An 11,864-nucleotide genomic window follows, 5' to 3' on the forward strand; every position below is an offset into this window, starting at 1 on the left:
CCAGATGTGTTCCATTCTCAAGAAGGCTGCATCCCAGCAGGGAAGATAAGAGACAATGAACATATGACGACACATACTTCTCACGAAGACCCCGGAAACTTCACTGGCAAAGAACGGCCAGTCTTCCCTAAACTCTGTACCAAGGATGGTAACAAATAACAAATGTTCTTTGCCAAATTGAGACATCTATTCTCACAGGGAAAGAATGGAGGTGTTTTTCACAGGAGATTAAAAAGAGACTAAACAGAAAACAGGATGTAAAAAGTTGGAAAACGTACCAACACTGACCTACTATTCCACAGTTGTCTACAGAAGCCTTAACTAAATATGTAAACTTATCTCTCTCAAGTATACATGAACAAGAATGACACACCTTGGACACATTGAGATGGAGGCCTGGAAAAGGCCAGTGAGGAGAAGGGAGGGTGTGTGGAATCAGAGGCACAGCACCCTCAACCCTCCCCTGCCTCTGAGTTAAAGATACTCAGAGCAAATGGCCAAGGCACACTACCACACAGGACACAGCTTCAATTTGAGAAGGCAGAGCCAGGAAGCCCAATGGCCTCCTCAGAATGTTAGTTGGGGAGCTGCTTCAGCAGATGACAGAGAGCCTTGTGGATGGGCAGTAGCCATGGAGGAGTAGACGAGAGGCCTGCACCCGGGCAGTGCTCTTGGGGTGGAGTTGAATGCTCTTTGGTCTTGTAAAAGTTTCCCTCACAGGCCTACCTGGCACGGTGGGGTTGTCCCCACACCTCTTCCCTCACTAACAACAGATGTCATTTTGAGATGTGCCCCGTTAGCACTGCTATCTTAGAGACAAAAGCCATGATTGAGGGAGAGAAGGAAGCTCTTGTTGGGTGAAGAGGGGACAATGCTGGGTTTGGGTGCTGGTGTCAGAGACACCTAGAAGAGGAAAATGGACTACACAAGGGTTTGCTCAAGTGCGATGAAATAAACTCATCAGATGCTACTTCCACACTCCATGTGTCCCCAGCCTCAACTGCTTCCTCCTCGCCCCATTGACCAGTCCTGTCCAAGTGCCATCTGATGGTCAAGGTCCAGACGGAGTCTTATTTTCATTTAAAGCAGTCCTATGTGCACCCCAGTTTCCCTTTGGCTATGTAAACTGCTCCAGCCTGTCTGCTGCCCTGTGGATTTATTTAGATGACAAATGAAAGGCCACATAGAGTCACCCTCATAGGCAACCTGGACTGAGCAGACAGCAGGTGTTCAATCAAGACAGGGATCAGGTTGTCCAGCACAACTGTCATCAAACCTCGTTCCTGAACGCAGCCTCTCCACTCTGGAAATGCCTCATTTAGAGCGCTACCATCCCAAAGCCCGCTTCTATGCCTGTGTGCTCCAAACTTCCCCTGGATGGCAATATTGTTGTAAGTATATAAAAAAAATTAACAGTGACCATCCTTGATAATCCATGTCATTGAGGAATCCCCAATTGCTAAAGTATTAGTTTAGGCATAGAACTTCTATTGTAGTCCTTCATGAAATAAGCACAACTTAAGTATGATTTAAATGTTCGGCTCAGGGGAGCACGGGGTGCATCATTCCTCCTATGAGCCTTACACAGCCCTTCCCTGAACAGTGGTGACAACACAGGCCAGAGCCAGTGACAAAGGTGAAAGGAAGGCCAGCAGACACGTCAGTACGCTCTTGCAGGAGGCGCGTGCGTGCGAGGACTGAAGGCCTCCCCACCAACACTTCTCTTTTTCAGCCCTGGGGCCATAGTTTTCTGAGCTACCCCCTGTAGCCACCACCCAGAGCTAACCTAAGTCACTTACTTTGGTTTCAATTTTCTTCAGATCTGACAGGCAGCTGCAGGCCATTGGTTCATTTTTCAAGGTCAGAGACAGGCGGCCCAATTCAAAAAGCAGAAGCATTCTGGAAATAGAGGGACGGGCAGGCCCTGGCTCAGCATAGGGCAGGCGTTCACCTGTTTGGCAGTGGCAATGCCAGTCTCGCTCCACCGTGACAGCTGGCGGGGCAGTGGCAGGAGCTAAGAGTGAAGTGAGACAAGCTACGGACCTGCTGTGCCGAGCCTGCCCCCTGTGACCCGCAGCTCTCCACAATGCTGCATCTGTCCCCACTGGACACATTGTCCACACCCAGAATTCCAGGCTACTGCCCAGATGCCATGAGGCACCGCAACACTGGGCCATCACAAACTCCTTGTGTAGTTGCCCAGTGAGGCTCTGTCAGTGCCCCCCTTGTGAACACAATTTAGGAAAAGGCCATATAGAGAGAGACACAGCACAGGCCCTTCCTCCCTGTGACAGGTATATGGGATATCATCAGTACAGTCACCATCACCAATCTGAGTTGCAGTGGGTGGTACTTAAATGTGTATTAAAGTGTAGGGCTTGTGACAGACAAACACCTTTGAAAAAGAACTGATTGGTAGAGGCAATCGCCCATTTTTAAGACTTACACTAGGCTATGGTCCTTTAGGAGACTGGCCAGAGCTTCCTGACCTCAATCTTGGACCATTTGCATCTCATCATACTCTGTCCCACTGCTACATCCCTGCTTCCCTCCCACTGGACTCCGGCAATATCCCCAGCAGTGACCACTAAGTGTCTCCAGATACTGGCAGCCACACTAGACTCCAGCAACATCCCCAGAAGTAGCCACTATGTGTCTCCAGATACTGGAAGTCATTCTGGGGGAACAGACTCAGCATCTCAGCTTTAGTAATGTTAGAGATACATCCTGACAGAGTCTCAGTGACTGCATGTGGTGGTACCACCTTCCATTGCTTTGGTCTTGAGATGTTCCAGGTGGGAGGCGGGTTTAGGAAGAGGGGATCTTTTTGCTGCTCATCCTTCTCCCCTCAGGCTCTGCATATTCAAGTCATGGCCCTAGGACTTCTGCCTCCACATGTCACCTGAACTCTGGGCCTGACAGGCAGGTCAAGAAGGGGGGAACCAGGAAAGGGTAAATAGCTGATCCCTGGACCATTTTGGTTTTAAACAAATGTCAGATTCCTAGACACAGAACCTCAAATCATGTTACTGCAATAGGGCCCTGTAGTGCCAGGAAGCTCCAAGGCTCTCTAGGTTGTGGGGAAGGATCCTACATCCATTAAAAGGCAGCTCAGGCTGCTTATGATGTACCCTGGGCAAGCGGGAAGCTATACAGCTGTTCCTTAGGAATGGTAGTCACGTGTGGATTGCACAAAGAGCTGTGAATGTGAAATAGTCCTGGGGTCCTTCTGGACATGATAGGTTCTGGGGTCCCTGTGCAATTCAGCTAGCGGTTTACACAGAAGTGGAGACTTGGAGGGTAGCTCCCTTGCAGCTCGCTGTAGGGAATGCATCTGAGGTATGTTGACAGAGGAAACATCAACCAGGAGGCCAAGGCCAGTGAATTCCTGAGAATCCACACATCCACTCCCAGGTTCCACTAAGCAGCCAGAGTTCTCCCATGTAAAGGACCAAAGACAGCATCTGGCCCAGGATTAATGGGAATAAATGTTAGCTCGCATTATTCTAATGTTTCTGTGTATCAAAACTTAGAAAAGCTTAAATGGTCATCTGGATAACTTGTACCTATAACAAAGCTGAAAGGCTCCGATCTCAATACAGAAAGCTCTTGCAGTCAATTGCATAAAGGCTATGTATACCATATTTTTAAAGTCAGGTAAAGGAAGGTAAGTAGACAACAAAGAAAACGCTGCTCATACATGTCTGGCTTCATCATGGCTAAGCAATGGGACTTCTACCTTACAGGCTCAGAGTAGTCACCAAGACATTAGAAAGCAAGCTTCCTGTGTACCGGCCCTGTGCAGCACTCTACAACCCCTATTTCTAGGAGTTTACCTCAGAGAGCAATGCAGCAAGCACGTTCTCATAAGGGATCTCACCATCACCAAACCCCTGGTAGAATACCCTGCCATGGACAGGACAGCTAGAGTCTGATGTCAGATAAAGTAGCATGGAGAATCTTATGACAGATGTGGCCTTTCTTCTAGGAACATGCACATATACATGTCCGCATATACATGAGTACTCAGTCCTCTCAGAGAGCTGTTATTAACCTGACAAGAGGTTCTGGAAGCTGGTGTGGGGAGCCCAGTATACAGAAAGACCTCATTCCTCTCCTCTGGCTCTCACTTAGGCTGTAGGGTCCTTGGGACTCCAAATGTGACCCTTTGCATGCTCTTCCCCCGAGGAGTATGTGTCATGCACTACACAGCCACTGTGTGCAGACGGTCTAGCCCAGCCCTGAACCGCACACAGTCCTGTTTATCAACAGCTGTCACTTTCCCTGGCTGTTCTGATGAGGCAGGCCGTCCCCACTGGAGATATGCTATGGGCCATAAGGAACTAATTGTGCCAGCAGCCATGTCAGCAGGGAAGCTCTCTCCCAGCTTAGCTGCCAGAAAGGCTTGAGGGAGGCAGCTAAGATCTTGTTGTTTAAATGAACAAGAGCCCTGCCCACAGACACAACCAGATAGATACAAATGTTCCCCGGTTCTATGCCTCAGCTTATGGTCATTTGTCACACGGCCACAGGCAACTGACACACACTCTGGGTCACTTTTCTGGGTTTCTATAAGCAAAGCACTACAGAGTGAGCATCATAAAATTGTAGGCACGATTGTCAGGCCAGACCTCAGATCAAGGTGTTCCCCCAAGCTACATTCCATTTGAAGACTCAGTAGAGGGTCCCTCCTTGCTTCTCCAGGTTGTGGCCAGTAATTGTTGGTACTTCTGTTCCCATGTGTGTCTTAATTTCCCTTTTCTTAAAAGGACACCTGTTCTGGGAGTCAGAGCCCACCTTAATTGGGCACGACACATCTGAACTGTTTATAGCTACAAAGGTCTGCTTCCGCATCACTGTGCAATCTGATGGAGACACCACTCCCATCAATGGCACATCCTCTTGTATGGAACACTCTACACACTTCAGCCCAAGTCAGTGGCCAAGTGATCCCAGAGGCCAGCTGCCTCCGGTAACACTGGTTATCATATGGAGAGGCTCTGTGGCTGAAACAAGTGTCACAGTCAAGGAGCCAATGGGTTTCTTACATTAGAAGTGATCAGAAGCTAGTGAGAGAACAATTGAGAATTCAGAAGACAAATCCCCAAAGGAGGTGGTTTGAAACCCCCAAACAGGTGAACAACGAACCCTGATGGTGATCAGAGACTTGGAAATCAAAAGCCACCACATGGGGGCAATTACAATCTCATCATCTCAAATAAATGTAGTGTCCACAAGGGTAAGATGAACAGCCACTGAGTCAAGAAACAAACCCCTGCCACCTCTGTGAGAGAAGATTCCAGATCCCCATCTCTGCATCAGCACCACCTGCTCTTCATTCAGGAGCCAGCCCAGAACTCCTTCCAACTCCACCAGTATGCAGAAATGCCAGAAATCTCAGAAGTAAGATGAGCTCCTGGGAAGGACTCAGATAACGCATCCTTCTGTGTGGCTACTAAGTTGTTTACAAGGCACCATGGAGAACTGAAAATCGTTGTGCTTAGAAGTTAAATTTGATTTTCCATGGTAGGATATAAAGGGCCGCACCCCAACTGCAGTACATGGACAGTGTAGATGTCAGTATAAACAATATTGCACCTGATCCTCCTCCTGGTGTGGGGCTGGTACTTGTGTGGTTATCGGTGCTCGTTTTTGTGTATCTTTTCACATGTTCTGGTACTTTCTGAATAGTGTGTGGTGGCTGTGTAGGTGTCTCTGTGTGTGCAGATACAGGGAAGCTTACACTTACTTTTCTTCTTTGATGGAAGGGAAGCGGTGGTGATTATAATGAATTAAATGTTTGTAGGCTTTCCTCAGAATTTCATCGATGTCTTCTGGCAAATTATTTTTATCCAATTTCCTAGAATTGATTTAAACACTATGCTGTCAAATCATCCTGTCATATTTATTAAAAAATTATTCTCAGGGAAATTCGTACATCAATGAACTCATGGTTCTTACAGTATGGAACTCTTAAAACATCCCTTCTCCCTTCATGCCTAATTTCCCAGGCAAATTTTCATGCCTCCTTAGCTTTCTCTTTAAAGGCAAAATTCCTTTTCTTATACCACTGCAGGGAAACTTCAGGAAAGTGTGTAAGGGCATGTCTGCCAAGCCAGCACTGTACCTAGGAGCCCCTGCTCTGTGACACTTTGGGCCTTAGAAGACTCTCTGTATCTCTGCATTATTGCCAGGAGGTAAAAACCACCCTGAAATAAGCAGGCCCCTCAGCTTCGAACATGTTCTGGTCTCCTCACTCTCCTCAGGACCAAGCATCCTGTAATCTCTGCAATCACCTCATTCTCCTCAGGATCAATCATACTGTAATCTCACTCTCCTCACTCAAACACACTATGGTCTCCTCATGGTCTACCTCAAGCTTCATCTGGCAGGACCTGTGAGAACAATCTGACTCAGTTGGGGACTTTTTTCACTTGCTGGGACTCTGATCACTCTGTTGGTGGCTTAACTCCCCCCCCTTGGTACTCAGTAATGGGAGTGGTAAATGGGGGTTACTTTAGAACCTCCCCCAGAAAACCCTAGTACCACCTCCTCTAGGGTACCCTCTACAGCTATCCCTAAACCCTAAAACTCCCCATCATTAACAAAAGGCATCTTAAGGGAGGGGACAGCTGGCCTAATCCCAGCCTGAGCTCAACTTTCCCAAAGCACTTACGCTTTTAGCGAGTTGATGTGGTAAGTGATGGAGAGACTTGTGGAATGCTTCTTCTCTTCCCTTAACTGATAATCATCCATTAGCTCATTACGAACCTGTCCAGGAATGTGACTGAATGTTACTTTGCATTTAAATAAGGAATTAGAGGTTCATTCAGATTTTGTGTCTAGACATTATTTTATTCCCCCTATAAAACTAATATTGTAACTAAGACAACTTCTCACTTAGTTTTAGATATAATTTATGCTGATTCTTATGCATCATAATTAACAGATTTTAGATACTTTGGGGCATGGTGCTATAGTAATTACTTGTATTTAACAAGTTTTCTGTTAATCTCTTTAAAAAAATTGATGCTGTTACAAAAGAAATATTTTAATAGTAATGAAAGGACTTTGCTTTTTCATATAGGGTGAACTGCCTATTCTTTTCATTATATTTTTTCTTGTTTTGTTCACGTGTGTGTGTGTGTGTGTGTGTGTGTGTATGTGTGTGTGTATTTATAATCCTCAACAAATGGACTTATTGTGGTTTCGTGCTTAGTCTCTGAACAATGACTTCTAAGAACGCCACTTCTTGCCTTTCCTTTTAAAGTGTTCACTTACCATGATTGAGAACATATACCGGTACTTGTGTGGCACATGGGTTTTGATGAAGGGTGCAGCCGTCAAGCAGAACTTGGCAGCCTCCTCATTTCTTCCTGCTTGCAGGTAGCATTCAAGAAGTTCCCTAGACAACAGAAAACAGCAGTCATTAGCCTTCTTAGCTGTGGCAAATCTCTAGGAGCCAGGTTCTCAGGCTTTTGCAAACTCTGTTTCACAAACTTTCAAAAGTTTCCCAGGGAAGCGCCTGACACTTGCCAGGACCCATGGCAAGGCCAGCAGGAGCGAAGCTACCAGCATTATAATTATCAAGGACATTTCCAGATGACTCTTTGAAGGAAAATCTCATTTGCATTAACTTTCTCTTAGAGATTCCCAAAATGGTCACACAGAGGTACCCCAAGCCTGCAGACTGTGGTCTATCCCTGAGCTGATATCTTTGGTGCTGGGATCTACATTGTCAAAAATCCACCTGGTCCCTTGCTTGTAGCAAGATCCCAACAAACCCTGTGGAAGATACCCTCTTGGTCTAGCCACCGACACTGTGACCAGGTGTTTGTTGGTAGTTGTGGCTTCGGAGTAGCAACCCTAGAGCTCCTGTGTAATGCTCATATTGGCACAGCTATTTGCCAAAGTGCCTACCAACACCAAAACCAAAACGACAGCAGCAACAACAAAACCCCACTACACTAAGGCTTTAAAAAGCATGGGCCAAGACTACTTACTGTGTTACATTTCCTTTGCTTTGAACCCTGATGCATTTCTAAGGCCTGTTGCAATATCCATAGATTTCTAGAAAGAACATCCTGACAAGTCAGGAACCCAGCCCTTTCCCAGAAAGAGAAAGAGAGGTACATATGGCTTGGGTCATAATAAGCTTAGGACTTGCCCAGGGCGGTTAAGGTCTACTGCCCCCACTCACACCATCAGCTCTGCCTGCCATTCCTTGTCCTCTTCTTCTGTCTGGTTTAACACGTTGATGATTTGAGAGAGGCTGGGGATCACATACTGGTGGTATCCAGGTTTGAGAAATGGCCGCACCATGTGCCAATAGAGAACAGAAGCATTGAACACCAAGAAGTGATACCTAGGTAGGGAGTGGACGTCAGAATACTAGAGGCATAGGGCTGGGGAAACCTGATTCCTGGACCCATTCAGGAGGGAAGAGGAGGTGTGTCCCATCACCATCAGGTAGAGGTGCCTCATTTGATGCATTTCTCTCCAATCTGCATCAGCACCAGGATGCAAAATCACCCTCCCCACCCCATGACAACCCTGTTCCACATGAGCTGTGGCCATCTCACAGTAGTGATGACACAGTACCTGTCTGGACCTGTTCTGGTCATAAAAATACAGTCATAGGCAAGGAAGAGAGGGCACGGGAAGCATCCTGGAGGAGTGGCATCCTACTGTGACCAGGAAGAAGTCCAAGGACCAGCCGGGAGCCGAGTGGTCAGAAGATGGTCAGACACAGTGTGTTGCAGGTGGAAGTGAGGGACTAATGACAAACTCCATGTCTGAGCACAAACCCTTGAGGAGGTGCTGAAGGTGTGTGAAGAGGCACTTTCCAGGCCTCTCCCTCTGAGTGGCAGGGCATCATCTGAGGGGGTCACAGAGGGGAGCTGCAGGACTTTCTTATGTACAGCCATGGTCTGGAGTGGGCAGCCCTATCACTGATTGGTCATCAGAAAGGACATTGCTGCTCATTACCCAGGAAGAATGAAGGGAAACCAAGGGGCCAGCAACCAAAGCAGTGAGTCCCAGTCACCCCTTGGCCCATCTATAGTTGTCTCCAAGACCCTTTCAGTGGAGCATGGCCAGAAACTAAAGGCTGTCTTTGGGAACATTCATTCATTCTGCTAAGATCTCTGGTGCAGTGTTGGCTCCTGACCCCTGGAGGGAAGACCTATGGGACTAAACCTGTGCCCTTGTACCTATGCAGTGTGTAACCTGAGAAGGCCTTTAACAGATGAGCAGTGGACTCAGGCAGCATGAATGAAAGCTTCTTCTAATGTTGGGTCCCACTGAGTGTATGCCAGTGCCAGTGTATGCCAACTTCACTTTGCAGTAACTGAATTTGGGTTTGGGTGGGAAAAAGACAAGCACCAAATAGAAAGCTGTGCTAGAGTCTTGCAGAGCCAGAAAGAAGCGCAGGGGACAGGAAGAAGTGCAGGGGACAGGAACAGGTGCAGGGGACAGGAACAGTGCAGGGGACAGGAACAGTGCAGGGGACAGGAACAGGTGCAGGGGACAGGAACAGGTGCAGGGGACAGGAACAGGTGCAGGGGACAGGAACAGTGCAGGGGACAGGAACAGGTGCAGGGGACAGGAACAGGTGCAGGGGACAGGAACAGGTGCAGGGGACAGGAACAGGTGCAGGGGACAGGAACAGGTGCAGGGGACAGGAACAGGTGCAGGGGACAGGAACAGGTGCAGGGGACAGGAACAGGTGCAGGGGACAGGAACAGGTGCAGGGGCAGAGGAACCCCAGGTGTGCCCTTCCCCAAAATCCAGGAACAAGGGTGTCTGTGGGGCAGGTTGGGAAGGAGGCCATAGAGAAAACATTTTGACAGCCAGCCACAAATCTCAACAAGTCATCCAAGCACAGCAAAGGATGCCACTTCTAGGAAGGCTGCATGAACATGGCTCATTTTCCAAGTAATAAGAGAAACGTGTGTCATAACTCCATTAAACACAAAACAAAAAGGAGAGGGATGGATGATAGTACAAGTATATAACATCACTTGGTACTTTGGGGCACCAAAGTCTTATTCAGTTAAGTGGAAGCAGGCAGTTTAGCATGCCTACCTCTGTTCTCCTTTTGCGAAGTTAATAGCCTTCATGTACTGAGTCACACAGTTTTCAAACTCCTCCTAAAACAGCACCAAGGAATGCTCAGGTAAGCCACTTTTGCCACCCAAGCACTCATCATCTCTCATCTCCATATCTGTCACTAAATGCAAACTGCTTGGCACCCTAGCTTATGCACAGTTGGGGTACAGTGGAAGACTCTTGAGAAACCACAGTTGGCTGTGCCCAATGGGTGCCAGATTCTCCTAGTTCCCCCTTTGCCCAGCTCAGGGAGGGCTGTGGCAGAGAGATGACAGGAAGGCCATAGCACTGTTGCACAGAGACTGAAGGTCAGAGGGACTCGTTCCAGGCACTGGCAAGTGTTCTGTGGACAGAAAAGCACGAAAAGGAACTGCAAACATTCTGGGAGTCTGGCTCCTCAACTCTACCTTGCTTCAAAATTACTTTTTTTTTCTTTTAATTTTATGTGCATTGGTGTTTTGCCTGCATGTATGCCCATATGAGTGTGTTGGATACTCTGGAACTGAAGTTACAGACAGCTGTGAGCTGCCATGTGGGTGCTGGAAATTGAACCTGGGTCCTCTGGAAGAGCAGCCAGTGCTCTTAACCGCTGAGCCATTTCTCCAGCCCAAAAGCAACTCTTGCTGCCATCCCTGAAGATGGGGTGGAAAAAAGAAGGGGGTGCTCTCACCAGGTTTTCCTCTGACTGTGGGGCATAAAGCTGGGCCCTGCACAGGTGCGCTCGACCCAGAAACTGAGTGACTGGCGCCTTGACTTTGAAGTACATCTGGATGCAGTCATCACTCATCTCAGGCTCCCCCATCTGTAGGGCATTGAAATCAGGGGAAACAGGGAAGATGCCCAGAATAAACGGGCTTTGGATCACTGTGAGACTAGCTTGGTTATTCCCATCTCCACAACACTCATCAGTGTCCCACCCACCCTTCTCTGTGCCATCTACACCCCAAAATGGGGGAGGGGCAGGTTCTTTGTGTGCCAGTGCCAGCCAGGCCCGGGGCTCTACCTTGAGCGCCTGCTCAGCACACAGCACGAAGAGGTCCGGGCTGAAGCTCTCTGAGGGGTCGAACTCCGACTTTCCAAGGTTTGCTGATTTGATCAGCTCATAAGCTCGTCGCAGGGCAGCTGCGTCTATCGGGCAGAGGATCAGCAGAGGGTGTGTCAGAGGGACACAGTCCCAGAGAGAGCCTTCCTCTGGCACAGAAACACCCGTCCGAATTCCTGCCAGGTTGCCCACAACCCTCCCAGCTCAACAATCAGGCCAGGCTCAACAACTGTAACCACCGCATCACAGAAGACCCTTCTACTGGGGTCAAGAGGTTCCCATCAGCAGAGCTAGGATGAGACCCACCTTGATGGTTCTGGGCATGGACCAGTTCCTGCGTGATGACCAGGTCCATGGCTCCTAAGGCCGGCAGCTAGACAGCTGCTTCGCTGCAGCGCCGGTTGCAGTTGCCTAGAGACGGACCCAGACTGAGGACGCGGGAGCTCGGGGCGGGACTACACTAGGGGGTACCGTGACGCCAGTAGAGACGGAGAAGGAGGCAAGAAGTGGGCGGGGCGGGACTGGCGGACACTGAGTGAGGTCAAGAACTGTTGAATTGGTACCAACGCCCTGCTTGCCTCAGTTTCCTCGCCTGGCTGCACACACCTCCCATCCATCCACCCATTCTTCAGTGTCCAGCTTTGCTGCGTCAGGGAAAAGATGAGCCCTCCACAAAACTTTCCTGCTCTGGGTGAGCACGAATTTGACGCAT

General features: G+C 48.5%; 1 protein-coding gene across 1 annotated transcript in view; it reads right to left on the reverse strand.

Moving 5' to 3' along the window:
- The window catches only part of Cfap46 (cilia and flagella associated protein 46), an 84,161-nt gene extending 72,556 nt beyond the window's left edge, over positions 1 to 11,605 (reverse strand). The window contains exons 1-9 of the mRNA XM_051193280.1: positions 11,459 to 11,605; positions 11,114 to 11,238; positions 10,781 to 10,912; positions 10,087 to 10,151; positions 8,201 to 8,365; positions 7,282 to 7,405; positions 6,677 to 6,771; positions 5,750 to 5,860; positions 1,800 to 1,899 (exon numbers count right to left, since the gene is read on the reverse strand). Of these exons, the coding sequence (XP_051049237.1) occupies positions 1,800 to 1,899; positions 5,750 to 5,860; positions 6,677 to 6,771; positions 7,282 to 7,405; positions 8,201 to 8,365; positions 10,087 to 10,151; positions 10,781 to 10,912; positions 11,114 to 11,238; positions 11,459 to 11,507 (966 nt within the window). The 5' untranslated portion in view covers positions 11,508 to 11,605. The remainder of the gene's footprint in view (positions 1 to 1,799; positions 1,900 to 5,749; positions 5,861 to 6,676; positions 6,772 to 7,281; positions 7,406 to 8,200; positions 8,366 to 10,086; positions 10,152 to 10,780; positions 10,913 to 11,113; positions 11,239 to 11,458) is intronic.
- Positions 11,606 to 11,864: the final 259 nt, after the last annotated feature.

The sequence above is a fragment of the Phodopus roborovskii genome, unplaced genomic scaffold (genome assembly GCF_943737965.1).
Source record: "Phodopus roborovskii unplaced genomic scaffold, PHOROB, whole genome shotgun sequence".
Classification (NCBI taxonomy): Eukaryota; Metazoa; Chordata; class Mammalia; order Rodentia; family Cricetidae; genus Phodopus; species Phodopus roborovskii.